The sequence below is a fragment of the Neophocaena asiaeorientalis genome, unplaced genomic scaffold (genome assembly GCF_003031525.2).
Source record: "Neophocaena asiaeorientalis asiaeorientalis breed wild unplaced genomic scaffold, Neophocaena_asiaeorientalis_V1.1 scaffold30, whole genome shotgun sequence".
Lineage (NCBI taxonomy): Eukaryota > Metazoa > Chordata > Mammalia > Artiodactyla > Phocoenidae > Neophocaena > Neophocaena asiaeorientalis.
Genome location: NW_020174923.1, coordinates 6,463,995 through 6,480,517, shown reverse-complemented (window position 1 = coordinate 6,480,517; position 16,523 = coordinate 6,463,995). Strand labels below are relative to the sequence as shown.

Sequence of the window (16,523 nt, the reverse complement as noted above, 5' to 3'; positions counted from 1 at the left end):
ACCCACCCCGCTACCACTTTCCCCCCTTGGTGTCCACACGTTTGTTCTCTACATCTGTGTCTCTATTTCTGCCCTGCAAACCGGTTCATCTGTACCGTTTTTTTAGGTTCCACATATATGCATCTGTACCGTTTTTTTAGGTTCCACATATATGCATTAATATACGATATTTGTTTTTCTCTTTCTGACTTACTTCACTCTGTATGACAGTCGCAGTGAGGTTTTGATGGAGGCAAATTCCCAGGGGATAATATTGCCCCTGAGCCCCATTAACAGGGGCTCACTGCACCAGGCCTACTTTCCAATGATGTCTGGGCAGCTCTGGAGGCAGAGTCTTGAATCTGCTTCGTGTCCCCCATTGGCATCGACTGCGCTTCAGTGTATGTCCAGGGCTAGGCTGAGATAGTTGCCAGGGCTGCACTAGAATTTTGGGAGGTCAGCAACAGAAGGGGCTTGAGGCAGCTTCCAGTGCAAGCTTTTGTTTCCTGTGGACCCAGGTTGTCCAAGGTGAGACATGCCAGCATGATAATGGGGAGGAGCTCAGGGCCTGAGGTCAGATGCCCCGGGTTGGGGTTCTGTCTTTTTCTTTCTTTCTCCCTTTCTTTCTTTCTTTCTTTCTTTCTTTCTTTCTTTCTTTCTTTCTTTCTTTCTTTCTTCCTTCCTTCCTTCCTTCCTTCCTTCCTTCCTCCCTTCCTCCTTCCTTCCTTCCTTCCTTTCCTTCCTTTCTTCCTCCTTCCTTCCTTCCTTCCTTTCCTTCCTTTCTTCTTCCTTCCTTCCTTCCTTCTTTCCTTTTTCTTTCTTCTTTTTTTGTGGCCCCACCACATGGCATGTGAGATCTTAGTTCCCCAACCAGGGATTGAACCTGTGCTCCCCACAGTGGAAGCATGGAGTCTTAACCACTGGACCACCAGGGAAGTTCCAGGGTTCTGTCTTTTTCTTATTTATTTGCTGGGTGGCCTTGGACAATCATAGATGTGTCTCAGGGTCTTTTCAGTCCTCTGCAAGATGGAGGTTAACCAAAGTGCCACAGACCCTCTAGTTTGTGATCTCAAGGTAACCTTCTGGTTCCCAGTGTGTAATAGCGTAGGCCCCGCTGATGTCTTTCCAGCTGACCCCAGCTCTCTCTGAGAGGTCCCTCAGGAGCTACTGCCACACACCCAGTAGAAAGCTCCTTTAAGGCTTTTTTAAAGGCAAAATGTTAGCATTTAGTTAATATGGATGGTGGGCACGTGGGCATTTCTTTTTTGTTATGTTAGTCTCTGTATCTTTTGTTAAGTTTTAAAATTTCAGAATTAACAATGAATTTTCACGTATCCATACAATGGAATATCACGTAGTCATTAAAAAAATGTGGATGACAAAATGCCTGTCCTATCTATCTATCTATCTCTCTATCTATATATATATATACACACACACAGATACATACACATACACACATATCACACATGTATATACACACATACATATATACACACACATATACATATATACACACATACATACACACACATCACATATGTATATACACACATACATATATACACACATATATACATACATACATATATACACACACATCACATATGTATATACACACATACATATATACACACATACATACATATACACACATCACATATGTATATACACACACACATATATATACACACACATATACATAGATATATTCTATATATTCTGAATAGATATCTCTCTCTCTATATATATATATATATTCTATATATTCTGAATAGATATATTCAGAGTGCAATTCCATTTTTATTTAAGGAAGGTGTTTTGAAGTAGTGGCATCACAGGTAACTTTTTTCTTTGCTTTGCTTTTCTCAAATTTGTAATTAAACGTGTATTAATAATAATGGCTCCCATTATTAACTAACAGCCACCAATAAAAGCTGACTGTTCACCCAGCACCGTGCTCAAGCCTCATTTACTTCTCCCCGGCCTATGTGGCGGCCACTCACCCCCAGGGGCCTGCCCGAGGCTGGGGCCTGGCTTACCCGCCCCCGGATGCTCTGATCTGCCTTCCATGCCAGGTTTCCTGCTCGCGGCCCTTGCAGATTGCTCTGCGGCTGGGCCATTCTTTGCCAGTGGCCTCCACTGCTGACACAGTGATGGCCCTGGGGAGGAGTGCAACTCATTCCTCAGCCGCTCTGCCCAGAGCGTAAGGTAGCCCTTCCCTAGGTCCTCCCAGCTCATCTGAAACCGGGCGTGGGGTGAGGCCAAAAGAAAGGAGATACGCCCCAAAGGATAGCTCAGAACTACTGCAGAGACCTGTGCTCAGACCCTCCAGGGCTTCCTATTTGACAGTAGGAATGGTTATATATTTTGTGGGTCTCAGCACAAAATAAGAATATGGGGTTCCTTGTACAAAAATTAATACTCTTAAGATGGTGACAGCAGAGTATTAAAACAATCACGGAGCCCTTCCAAATGTAGGGCCCAGGCTGCACACTCATGCCACTTGCCTTGTTGGGCGGGCTTCTGTCTCACTTCTCGTCTGCCTTCCTGAGTCCAGTCCAGGCATCTTCACACCACCTGACTCTCATCCCAAAATGAAGAGGAAGAACTTTCCTTCATTCCAGCCTGAGCTTCACCTCCTGCATCCTCATCCCCGCCCCCCTTCCCCCACCCCAATCTGCCTCCTCCCTGGGTGATTGAAAGTGGAAAGTCGGGTCATCTTCCTCCATAGGAAAATCTACTCCCAGCCTCAGGGTGAGGTCTGGCTCCACAGCCCCAGTAAACCAATCCCTTTATAGGGTGACGTCAGTTCCTTTCCTGGGTCTGGTTACTAAGAAACTAAGTTGGATCAGTCAGTCTTAAGTGACACCGTGAGCGGGACACAACTAGCCCGATTTCGATGGGAGAGTGGCAAGTTCAGTTCATTTCTTTGTCAATCACTTCTCACTAAAACATTTAAAAGACACTGTTACCCAACCTCCTCTGGGATTGCCATAGGGACATCTGTCATTGCATGGCGAGCCCACAGCTTACATCACCCCCATTTTCCTTGGAAATTGCTCTCTTCCACCCTCCACTGACAGGGAATGGGCAGGACGGACTCCACCTTCGGGGTGGACACGTGACCCATCTCAGCCCAATGAGCATTAGATCTAGGACTTTAGTTGAAACAGGGAGCTGTGAGGATGTGACCCTGGAGCTGCTGGCAACCATGTGACCCCAGGAGGAAGTTGTAATTAAAGCTGAACCAGAGGGAAGAATGTTGAGGGACAGAGAGAGCGAGGCTGCTGGTGCCATTGTCTGAGTCCCCAGATCCAACTGAGCCGGATGTCAGCAGCATCCCCAGGCTCGCCAGTGAATTATCTTTTTGGCTTAAGATGGTTTGAGTTGGTTCTGTCACTGGCAATCAAAAGGGTCCTGACCACAGAGCTCCCCTTTCACAGGCAGTAATAACGTCTGTGCGGCTTACGCTTCGTGCTGTGGCAATCAAATGTGACAACTTATGTGCAACTAAGGGCTTCTGAATGGAATGGAATGACCAGGGCGGGTCAGTCAGCTGATGCAGAGCCAGGACGACACCCCGAGCCCAGTTCTCTTTTATCGCTAATGAGCTGCCTCCTGCTCTAAGAAAATCAGTGAAAACAGCAAGTGTTGGATGGAGCAGGTGGCAGACAGGGCAGGGAGTGGGCAGGATAGTTGGTGGACAGGACAGGGGTGAACAGAGCAGGGTGTAGATGGGAAGAAAGTGGACAGGACAAGAGGGGGTCCGGGACTACTCTGTGTGGCCTTCTCATGCGTTTGTGGTGTCCGTGACGTCTGGGGGAGACCTGGCTTTTCAGGCATAGACAGGGCAGAGTGAAGGTCTTGGAGGGCATGACCCCAGAACTCACCTGGCCCCTCACTTCTGTCTTTCTAAAGCCTCTCTTCATACATCAACTTGTCATCCTAAGGGGTCAGGGCCCTGGCCTTCCCAATCTGCCTCCTCCCTGGGTGATTGAAAGTGGAAAGTCGGGTCATCTTCCTCCATAGGAAAATCTACTCCCAGCCTCAGGGTGAGGTCTGGCTCCACAGCCCCAGTAAACCAATCCCTTTATAGGGTGACGTCAGTTCCTTTCCTGGGTCTGGTTACTAAGAAACTAAGTTGGATCAGTCAGTCTTAAGTGACACCGTGAGCGGGACACAACTAGCCCGATTTCGATGGGAGAGTGGCAAGTTCAGTTCATTTCTTTGTCAATCACTTCTCACTAAAACATTTAAAAGACACTGTTACCCAACCTCCTCTGGGATTGCCATAGGGACATCTGTCATTGCATGGCGAGCCCACAGCTTACATCACCCCCATTTTCCTTGGAAATTGCTCTCTTCCACCCTCCACTGACAGGGAATGGGCAGGACGGACTCCACCTTCGGGGTGGACACGTGACCCATCTCAGCCCAATGAGCATTAGATCTAGGACTTTAGTTGAAACAGGGAGCTGTGAGGATGTGACCCTGGAGCTGCTGGCAACCATGTGACCCCAGGAGGAAGTTGTAATTAAAGCTGAACCAGAGGGAAGAATGTTGAGGGACAGAGAGAGCGAGGCTGCTGGTGCCATTGTCTGAGTCCCCAGATCCAACTGAGCCGGATGTCAGCAGCATCCCCAGGCTCGCCAGTGAATTATCTTTTTGGCTTAAGATGGTTTGAGTTGGTTCTGTCACTGGCAATCAAAAGGGTCCTGACCACAGAGCTCCCCTTTCACAGGCAGTAATAACGTCTGTGCGGCTTACGCTTCGTGCTGTGGCAATCAAATGTGACAACTTATGTGCAACTAAGGGCTTCTGAATGGAATGGAATGACCAGGGCGGGTCAGTCAGCTGATGCAGAGCCAGGACGACACCCCGAGCCCAGTTCTCTTTTATCGCTAATGAGCTGCCTCCTGCTCTAAGAAAATCAGTGAAAACAGCAAGTGTTGGATGGAGCAGGTGGCAGACAGGGCAGGGAGTGGGCAGGATAGTTGGTGGACAGGACAGGGGTGAACAGAGCAGGGTGTAGATGGGAAGAAAGTGGACAGGACAAGAGGGGGTCCGGGACTACTCTGTGTGGCCTTCTCATGCGTTTGTGGTGTCCGTGACGTCTGGGGGAGACCTGGCTTTTCAGGCATAGACAGGGCAGAGTGAAGGTCTTGGAGGGCATGACCCCAGAACTCACCTGGCCCCTCACTTCTGTCTTTCTAAAGCCTCTCTTCATACATCAACTTGTCATCCTAAGGGGTCAGGGCCCTGGCCTTTTTTTTTTTTTGCCACTTGTGGCACTTTCATCCAACACAGTAGTGTAAGCTGCAGATAGAACAATCAGAAAAGAAAAATAAATAAAATCATCCAAATCAAGAAAGGGCCCTGGGGCTTCCCTGGTGGCGCAGTGGTTGAGAGTCCGCCTGCCGATGCAGGGGACGCGGGTTCGTGCCCCGGTCCGGGAGGATCCCACGGGCCGCGGAGCGGCTGGGCCCGTGAGCCATGGCCGCTGAGCCTGCGCGTCTGGAGCCTGTGCTCCGCAGCGGGAGAGGCCACAACAGTGAGAGGCCCGCGTACCGCAAAAAAGTAAAAAAATAAACAAAAAAGGGCCCTGGCATTGTTGAATTTGGATGTTTTTTTGGCTCAGATCTTTAGAGACGCTGAGGGAGGGGTACCAGCTTTGTTTCTCTGAATCTGACTCTGCCATGCTTGGGCCACGGATCTTTGCTCTGGGCACTTCACAGAACAAACACCTTCCTTTTTTGGATGTGGATTTGAAGGGATCCCTGTCTTGGGTGCCCAGAGCCATTCTGGCCTTCAGAGATGGGGCCCTTTCCTGGGGCTGTGGAGTTTACAGCCTTTCGGATCAGTGGCTGAATCAGGATCCAGAATGTGGCAGCCTGAGAGAGCTGCAAGTATCTGACCTGGTCCCCTGCTTCCCACCATGTGAGACGAGAGGTCTCTGACTTTTGAGAAGTCTTCACGGGCACTGATGTCCATGTGTCAACATGGGCTACAGTCAGATATGGCCTGAGTCCTCTGTGCCAGCCGGCTAAGCCACCCAGCCTGCCAGACTCAGCTCCTTGGGGTGGGGAATGGGTCTTGTGCCTGGACCCTCAGGGACACATGGCATCCGGCAGACATTTGCTGATTCTCAAGATTCTCAACCAGAAATATCCAGTTTCAAGGGGGGCATGTGGAATGGGGCAGTGGTGGGATATAAGGAAATGACTGCAATCACCTTTTTTCTCTTTCGTGGTCTCTCCCCTGAAACCCATATCCCTAAGGCCCTGACATGGGCCCTGAGCGAGATGGAGGCAGTGGTGGGATGACAGCTGGGGGAAGCATCCCTCCCCCACCTTCTTCTCTCCCCATCACCAGGTCAAGTCCAGGGCATTCTCAAACTCAAAGGCAAGTGGTCCCTATAGGAGTGTTGGAAACTGGGTATCTGGGGAGAATAGAATGCCTACCTGCCCTAAGTCACAGTTAAACACAGTCAAGGGAGGTAGAGGTCAGTGTGGAGAGGACCCGAGGGTCGGAGGGGCAGAGGGGGTTGTAGATTGAGGCTGTCCTTGTAGTGTAGCCAGCCGTCAAACCATATCAGCCTGATATCTTTAAACATCTGAGGTCTCCAAATCTCTCTCTCTCTCTTTTTTTTTTCTGAATTTCATGCTTAGCAAACCATCCCCTGATTATAATGTGGCTTGGCGTCTAGGACAATACCTCAGTTTTGAGAGTTTGATGAACACAAGCCTGCCTGGAGATATGGTTCCACTCTTTTTTTTGCATTTTTTGGCTTCTATTTTTAATGCTTTTTTGAGATGGCTCCACCCTTGACTGAGTGAACAAAACTCACCTCTGATCCTGCAGAGTTGGGGACACCATAAAGGGATGACAATCTGTGAGCCCCTTGGAGAAACCCTTTGCCCTCTCCTGACTCTACCTCTTTGCATTTCCAGCTTGCTGGGGTTTGAATTTGGGCTCTGCCACTTATTAGCTGGGTGACCTTAGGTAAGTTTCTTAACGTCTATGTGTCTCAGTCTACTCATCTGTAAAATGAGATTAAAATAGGGTTGTTGGGGCTTCCCTGGTGGCTCCGTGGTTAAGAACCCACCTGCCAATGCAGGGGACACAGGTTCGATCCCTGGTCCGGGAAGTTCCCACATGCCGCGGAGCAACTAAGCCCGTGTGCCACAACTACTGAGCCCGCGTGCCACAACTACTGAAGCCCGTGTGCCTAGAGCCCGTGCTCTGCAACAAGAGAAGCCACCGTGACGAGAAGCCCATGCACTGCAACGAAGAGTAGCCCCTGCTCGCCGCAACTAGAGAAAGCCACGCACAGCACAGCAACGAAGACCCAACGCAGACAAAAATAAATAAATACATTCATTAAAAAAAAAATAGGGTTGTTGTAGGACTGAAGGATATAAAGTGCTGGGCATGGTGCCTGGCACATACGTGCTATGTAAGGCTCTGCTGTTATTGTTTGAATTCCCATAACGCCTACCTGCTGTGAACCTCGAGCAAGTAACTATTTTTTTTTCCATCTGGCTTTCATTTCCTTATTTATAACATGGAATTAATAATAACAGCTACTGGAAAAAGCATGGGGTAAGAGTAAAGTGTCATAGCATTTGCATTATAGTTTTTTGTAAACTATAGTGCTCCACAAATGAACCATTTGTCTTTATTTTTATCATTTATTATTAACAATTGTTAGTCTTACTGGGCCCCTCTAGACTATAGATGATTTTAATACTTAGTTCATAGCCTAATGAAACCTGGGAAGGGGACCAGAGAAGAGGGAAGAATCTGGGCACGGAGAAGGTTTGGCACTGCTCCCACAGAGGGAGGGGGGTCCTGAGGAGCTGGATGGGGTCTCAGCCTCTTCTGTGCTGAGCCCTACCAGCAGCTTCATTCCCTCGCAGAGGTTAAGTGGCTTCTCCATGTGAAGTTGGGAGGGGCTGGAAGAAGTAGTTGCCAATTCCTGACTGTCCCCTGGGGGTATCGCTCTGATAGAGGGCAGAGCCGCTTTTTAAAAAGCACAGTTGCCAGCAGAGATGTGGATGCAAAACTCAAATGGCAGAGGGAGGAAGAAAAGGGAAAGTTCTTGCTTTGCCTTTAAAAGGCTCGTAACAACCAAAGAAGAGACAAAGAATAAGAACGCCTCATCACTGGCCCTGCCTATAGCTTGTGAGAGGAGTGTGTGTGTGCTGTTGGCAGCAGTGGGCAGAGGACTAGAAAGCAAAAGGAAATAGGAGTTTAAACACAACTTGGTTCAAGACACCTGAAAGCATACCACCTATGGCATTTACATAAGCACAAATTATTAAAAATACACCCTTATGTTGATGGGTAAAAACTGTCCGCTAATACGCAGAAATGCAAACAAGAAGGGAGGGAGCAGACTTTGGCATCAAGGTCAGGGAAGTAAGAGTCATTTGCTGGGGGAATTTTGAGTTCTGCTTGTTTCAACAGTTCTATTATTTTCACTGCACTGCTTAGGACCTTGCTAACTTTGTGAGCAGCGTGAGGTCGGGGAGGCTTTGATGGGTGCAATCAGGGGTTCAGGGGTTCAGATTCACAGATCTGTTGTCTGCTGCTGTCTTGGAGTTCTCTCATTTGTCCCCAGAAAACCTCCTCTGCTTGGCAGATGGGAGGATGGTCCAGGGCTGTTCCGTCTGGGGAGGTACATTGCCTGAGCTCTGCTAGGTAGCAAAGGAGCTGTGATCTCCATTCTCACTTGGAATCTCCAAGGATTGTTTCTCTTGCCTGAGAGAGGAGGATAGAAACAAGGAGCATGCCGGGATAAACTTAGAGCCACTTCAAACGTCCATTTCCACAATTCCCTAGCCTGATGCTCACCTCTGGCTGTTTACTTCCAGCAAAGCTGGATTTCCTGCCCTGAAGATGAAGGAAGGCGTAGCCCTTTCCCAGAACACCTCACAAGGGAAACATTAGCATAGCAACACTAGTGAGTTTCAGAAGTTTCTTCACAAAGGGTCCCAGGAGCTCTAAATTAGAGGGAAGAGTGCTTGGAGAGGGAAGCCTGAGAGTTTGGAAAATGCCTTTGAGACATTGGACAGAGTCACGGTCATTTCCTGCTAAGGTTATGCAGGAGAACCAGCCGGCATCACTCCCCATGCTAGCTGGCTGGCTGGGATCTGGGCGGGACTGATGAATTAGCCAAAGGAGTCCCAGATGGTCAGAGATTGTTAATGATGTAACATACACATTTGTTTATCCGAAAGTCTCCAGAGCAGGCAAGAGAGGAAAACAAGCAAATGGAAATATTCTACAGGGAGTGGAGCAGCTAACCTTTCTTGGCTTTCTTGTTTGTTCCCGAGCTGAAGATAGAAATCTGGCAAGAATTGGATCTAGTCTTCTCACACTTTCCTTTTATATATTTCTTTCTTTTAAAAAAAAATTAAAAACCTTTTTTAAAAAAAAATAAAATTTCTTATTTATTTATTTATTTTTGGCTGCGTTGGGTCTTTGTTGCTGCGCGTGGGCTTTCTCTAGTTGCGGCGAGCGGGGGCTACTCTTTGTTGCAGTACACGGGCTTCTTGTTGTGGTGGCTTCTCTTGTTGCGGAGCACGGTCTCTAGGTCCGCAGGCTTCAGTAGTTGTGGCTCATGGGCTCTAGAGCACAGGCTCAGCAGCTGTGGCTCACTGGCCCAGCCGCTCCGCGGCATGTGGGATCTTCCCGGACCGGGGCACGAACCCGTGTCCCCTGCATCAGCAGGTGGATTCTTAACCACTGCGCCACCAGGGAAACCCTGTATATATTTTTCTTTTGCTTCTTCCTCCTGCATCTCCTCCTCCTCGCCTCCTCTTCTTCTTCTTTTCTCTCTCTTTTTCCTTTTTTAGAAAATAAACCACTTTATTGAGGTATTATGGTATTGAAGTATTGATGAACTCACTTTGAGACTAAAATCTCTTCACCTACAGGGCATGGATTTTCTGTGGAATCGGATTCTTTGACCACAAATTTGTGTTTCATTAACATTGTTTTTTAAAAAAATATTTATTTAATTATTTGGCCACGCTGGGTCTTAGTTGTGGCACGTAGGATCTTCCATCTTCCTTGCAACATGAGGGATCTTTTAGTTGCGGCATGCGAACTCTTAGTTGCAGCATGTGGGATCTAGTTCCTTGACCAGGGATCGAACCCAGGCTCCCTGCATCGGGAGCGCAGAGTCTTAGCACCTGGACCACCAGGGAAGTCCCTCATCAACATTGTTTAATGGAAGAAAAGTGCTCTTGAGGGATAAAGAATGGTAGAGGGAGATAGAATAGCTGGTATGGCCTCTTGCTGGTTGATTTGTCCTTCTGTGGTAAAATCTCCTGGCAAGGAATAACAATACCATTGAACCCAGACCCTTCTCCAGGATCAGTGGGTGACAGCCTTGTGGGAGGGAGGCTGGCTGGTGTATGGAACTTTGCCTTTTTTAGATATTAAGTCTCAAGCAGAGGCCATGAGAGAGAGGCCTCAAATTGGGGTCAGAAGTGACCATTTCTTTCTGAGTTATCTCACTGTATCTTCTTGTACCTTTATCAGGGCCCATCTGAGACTCTATACAGTATTATAGCAATTTGTGTGCATGTTTTTTTTTTTTGTGGTACGCGGGCCCTCTCCCATCGCGGAACACAGGCTCCAGACACGCAGGCTCAGCGGCCATGGCTCACGGGCCCAGCCGCTCCACGGCATGTGGGATCTTCCCGGACCGGGGCACGAACTCGTGTCCCCTGCATCGGCAGGCAGACTCTCAACCACTGCGCCACCAGGGAAGCCCTGTGTGCATGTTTTACAGGTCATGAGCTTACTGAAGGTGGGAACTACTTTTTTGGGGTGTGCGTGTGCGTGCGTGTGTGTGTGTGTGTTCTTTATAACGCTCAGCATAGTTTCTTATCCTTTGAAAATGCTCAGTACATGTTTGCTGAATGACTAGATGAGGCACGTGGACTATTGAAAGAGGTAGACATACAAGATGAGCCGTAGAAGAGGGACATGAAACACAAGCACAAGAGAGGTGGGCGAGGAGTGGAGGTGACCTGCTTACCTTTTCCACTCACCTAGAAGAGGTGTTGGAGCAGAGTTAGAGGACATGGGAATCCTTGTAGGACAGAGAACTTTCATCCTTATCTCTCTAATGATTCCATTTTTTTTCCAGTGAGGCCCAAGCCCTGGATGAATGGATGGACCATCCACGCCTTTATGCCCCCTGGTTGCTGGTTTTTCTGAGTTTTGATAGAAGAGACTGACTTTAACTTAGTAATTATTTGCTCCTCTTGGAACAAGATTAGCCTGAGGGTGTTCATCACAGCACTGGGGAGGATGAGTTAGGAAGTGAGCTCCTTTTTTTTTTTTTTTTTTTTGCGGGGTGGGGGCCTGCACCACGTGGCCTGCGGGATCTTAGTTCCCTGACCAGGGATTGCACCTGTGTCTCCTGCAGTGAAAGCGCCAAGTCTTAACCACTGGACCGCCAGGGAAGTCCAGGAAGTGAGCTACTGAACTCACTTTGTCCTGATTCACTAGCATCTGGGGCAAAAGCTGCCCCCATTCTGTACTTCATTTGCTCAGAATTCACAGTCAGGGCCTGACACAGCAAGAACCCACCACGGAGTGTTTCTGAGCCCCTAACTCACATCATTGCCTTCGATGGCTCATGAGATTGTACTGGCAGCGAAAGAGGGCTGGGAGTACTCTAAGGGAAAGAGCAGCAAGCTTGTTCACATGTTTTAAATTATTTAGTTGCATCAAATATTCAGATTGGTGAGAACATCAGCGACTCTATTTAAAAACTCCAAGCATGTCATGGATGGACTCAGTGTTTCCAGACAGTTCCCAGCTTCCAGCCCACACTCAGAGGATATTCTAAGAGTTACTCAGGCTCATTTGGGTCAGCCTCCACCTCTCCGGATGAGCTAAAGTGCAAGTGTCTTCCAAGGTTGATGATACTTGGTGTGTGTTTTCCAGATAAGTGAATTTTTTCATTGCACCCCATATCTCACCTCCCAGAGAAAAGAGCTATTCAACTTAGGAACTCAGGGTTGCAAGGTTCACACAGTCATGATTTTTGTGTAGGTGGGTGTGTGAGCTTAATCCCATGGGATCGTGCCTGTGAAATATGTGTGTGTTTCTGCATATGAAGTTGCTGCTCTTCTCACAAAGCTTCATTATTTTGGGTGAGACCCAATGTGACACCTATTGAAGTTGGGCTGGAGCTCAAGATGTGTCCTAATAACAACCATTTATTGAATGTTTCCTATACACCCAAGAAAGAAAGAAAGAAAGAAAGAAATTACATTATGTTATCTAACATTTTCACTCAAAAAACCCCAATAAGCCAGGTATTACTATTCCTATTTTATAGATAAGAAAAGAAAGGCTCACAGATGCCATTCAAAGTCACATCAAGGTCTGATTCCAAGCCTGGGGTTTCTTTCCATCATACAGCAATACCTCTTTTCTGGCAGGTTTCTAAGACGATCCTACATAAAATCTGATAGCCCTGTCAAAACATTAAATAACACTTCCTCCTCTATAAAGGTGACCTCTGGGGAGGAGAATAGGAAGTGTGTGTGGAAGGGGGTATGTGGGGTGTGGTTTCTGGGAAGCTGGTAAGGGTCTACCTTTATTTTAATAGCGGTTACACAGAGCGGCTCTCTTTGTGATAACCCATCAGGTTATACCCCATCAGGGTATACACATATGATTTGGGCTTTTCTTGTGTTTGTTATACTTCAATAAAATGTTTAATTAAAAAATCCTTCCTAGCAACTAATGTTGGAGGGGAGCCCTACCTCCCATGGTCAATATGTTCTAATTAATCACCAGGATTCCCTGGACTCTATTACACAGCACATTTAAAAATAATACAAATATGTCCAGAACTTCTGCTGCCGGTGTCCTTGCCCTCACGGTGAGCCACGGCCACCCCCCGCCTCTGCAGAAGACCCTCCAACGTTAGCAGGTTTACTCGATATATATGGAAGGAAGGAGAAGGACATGCCTGCCATTTTATGGATTAAGAAGAATGCCTGGAGTTATGCCAGGAAAATCATCATTTCTTACTCTGTCAACTGGAGATCTTTTATAGTTTTGGGAAAATTAGTAAGATTATTGATCTATCATTAATTCAAATCTGAGTTTCAATTAATTTAATCAGACTATCAGATGGAAATCTAGGTAACTTGAGGCTTTGATTCAGTGGGAAGATAAAAGAAAGAAGGAAAACAAGGAATAAGGCATCAGACTCTGTGGGGACCAATATTATATGCTGGTTGTATCACACTGCCATTTTAATTTTAAGACTTTTTAAAATTTGGATATTCACAAATAATGCGATGTAATTAGCTTTATCAAGTGAAATGTATACAGTAAGCATTATAATGTATACATGACCCATGAGGAATGTTTGACCTTAAGACTAATGTCCCCTCCAGGGGCTTCCCTGGTGGCAGAGTGGTTGAGAATCTGTTTGCCAATTCAGGGGACACGAGTTCGAGCTCTGGTCCGGGAAGATCCCACGTGCCGTGGAGCATCTGGGGCCGTGCGCCACAACTACTGAGCCTGTGCTCTAGAGCCCGTGAGCCACAGCTACTGAAGCCCGCCCGCCACGACTACTGAAGCCCGCGCACCTAGAGCCCGTGCTCCGCAACAAGAGAAGCCACCACAATGAGAAGCCCACGCACCGCAGCAAAGAGTAGCCCCCGCTCGCCACAACTAGAGAAAGCCTGCGTGCAGCGACGAAGACCCAACACAGCCAAAAATAAATAAACAAAATAAATTAATTAAAAAAATACAAATATGTTGATACCTTGCCCCTTTACAAAAAGGTTTCTAAGCGTATCATAATAAAAAGTCATGTACAAAAATAAAATACTATTAGGACGAGGTGACCAGTATTATAGGAAAAGGAAAATTGCTCCACATATATGTTACTTTGTTGAGCATCACAGAAGGTTTAAGGCCAGCTTCTGCTCTCGGGATGCTTACAACCAAGCTGAAGATATCGAGTATTTACTAGTGGTGAGTAGACACCTGTCTTCAAATATACTGGAACTCGTAGGAAAAGGCTCTCTTCCAATTTGGTAATCAATAAACCCAAAGGAAGTGAAAGTTCTCATGGGCTACATCCTGCACTTCATGCATGGGTAATTGAGGTGGGAAAGACCACACTTGATCAATAATTTTAAATCTTTGACCACCAAACCTTAAAGCTTTTAAAATGAATATTTATATCTTTATAAGATGGTTTAAACTTGAAGAGACCCATGTATCTAGTCACCAGGATGCTTTTGTAATTGATTTGTAATTATGTTCCCTTTTGTTTGCATGCCTTTTCTACTGAGGCTAGATTCACCACCTCAAAGAACACAGATCTTATTCTAGTTTACTTCAAACTGTAGTGGTTTTTAAACTTCCTGACTGGGGAAGTTACACACTTTTCTCCTTCTCTATACCCTAGGGGCTTAGGGACCTGGAGGGAGAAGTCACTGGGCTCTTCAAATCTATAGCCCACTTCCCTTAGTAGTTGGTTTTCTGCAATTTGTGTCAGAAATAGCCAGTGTGGCACACGGCTGTGTTTCTGAAACTTTAATGTGCGTATTTATTTTCCAGGGATCGTGTTAAAACACAGATTCAGATTCAGCAGGTCTGGGGTGGAGCTTGAGATTTCACATTTCTAACAAGCTGTGAGGTAATGCCAACGCTGCTGGTCTATGGACCAAACTTGTAGAAGGAAAGGAATATTAGGCTTTGAATCATAATCCCTGGCCTTGTTTTCTTGAACAAGTCACTTTGCCTCTCCGGATTTGAGTTTCCTCAAACGTCAACTGTATAATAGGGGACCAAAGTGGATGAGATGACCTCGAAGCTTACGTTCATGGAATTTTCAGAGGGATACTTTGATTTTAAAACATCTCCACTTATAGGACCATGTACAGCCTTTCAGGGGACCAATAGATAAACCGGTATTAGCAAAGTGGGAAATATAAGGGCTGAATGAGGAGGGCAGAGAAAGGGATGAGGTACAATAACGACTTCTTACGGCAAATATAAGGTTCTGATGCTTCAGGGTGATGGGTGTTGGATCCATAAGTGTTGCCTAGAGAGGAGCTGCTACTTTTCCCCAACAATCACTTCAAGAGGACGTTTTTGATAATTTAGTTATAATCTAGTTATGTTACTGGTAACTTAGTTGTCTAAAAAAACTTGAATGAGGGAAGCGAGGGACGAGCGTGAGCGATGAAATAAGCAAACACTTTCAGGAGGTTATGAGTGAGTCATGGCTGGAGGGCAGCTTTCTGGAGGCACAAGGGAATCTGGGTTGAAAACAACAGTTTATTCCTGCTACAGATCATTTCTATGTTTAATCTCAGCCACGATGGCCAGGAATTCAGATATTTGATCGTAGCTACCAGACTTACCGGGTCCGGAGCTTGTGAGGTAAGGGTGGGAGGACAAATGTAGCCTCCCACAAGGGTTAACGGAGGGCAAAGGTGCTCGAGGTTCACAGGGCTGAGAGGCAGGAAGAGTGAGTGAGAAAGGGACACAGGTGATTTAAATGCATGAGCCAAGCTCCTGATCTTCTGAACCACTGGGGCGGCCCCTCCCCCACGTTCAAGCATCTGTTTTGAGCAGCAAACAGGATCACGCAGAAAGCGTTCTCTAGGCTCACAGATACAGGCTAGTTTCTCTTTAAGTTCCAAAGCAAAGCGAGGGGAACGGAGAGAACTGGTGACGGCGCCCTCTCCCAGGATTGAGATGGGGGCGGGGGACTAGAGATCCTTACCTTATACAGGACGTGCTCATGGAAGTCAGGGCCAGCTCCCCCCTGGTAGGAGTCGAGTCTCTGCAGATCCATGCCTGGCTTGGAGCCCGCTGCTCCCCACTCTCCCAGAGCTCTGCAGTCAGTGCTCCCAGAAGCTCTGTCCGGGCTCTGCGGGGTGCAGTCGGCTCGGGTCTAAGCCCCGCAGACCGGGCCGCATCCGGTTCAGCACTGGACAGCTCCCGCAGCCGCTGCGGCGCGGTACCCTGAGAGCAGGCGGCTGCTGCCCTCGGCAACCGCGGCGTTTCAGCACCAGGAACAGCGATACAGTCCCTGCGCGCCTGGGACCAGAGTTCTGTCCTAGTCCCCTGTCTCGTGACTCCAGGATGCTGGGAGGGACGCAAGATTTCAGTCTAGCCGGTGACCCGTGCGTATCTCATTCAGCTACCGGATTCCGGAGCCTCAGCGACCGAGCTGCGTTCTCAGGGTATTGCGGTCCCGGGAGCTCACCGTCCCTGATTCTTAGTGACCGAGCATGCCCGTCACACCACGCCGCTCAACTCTCCTCCCGCGGTTGCAGAGGCAAAGCCCTGCGGCGCTGAAGCCCCTTCTCTTTTGGTCTCTGGACAGTTCCCTCCAGTATGTATGATATGAGGTCGACAGATGATCACCCAGAGGGGTCCCTGACGTTTCTGAAATATTTTTCAAAATCTTGCTTAACTGCATTTTCCTAGAGGGAGGGTCCAGAGCTTAAATTACACTCTCTAGGATGCAT

General features: G+C 47.5%; 1 protein-coding gene across 1 annotated transcript in view; it reads right to left on the bottom strand.

The window, feature by feature from the left end:
• Nucleotides 1–15,844, bottom strand: part of RAB37 (RAB37, member RAS oncogene family) — a 70,665-nt gene extending 54,821 nt beyond the window's left edge. Inside the window, exon 1 of the mRNA XM_024760689.1 lies at nucleotides 15,773–15,844. Coding sequence (XP_024616457.1) covers nucleotides 15,773–15,844 — 72 coding nt within the window. The remainder of the gene's footprint in view (nucleotides 1–15,772) is intronic.
• Between the last annotated feature and the right edge of the window lie 679 nt (nucleotides 15,845–16,523).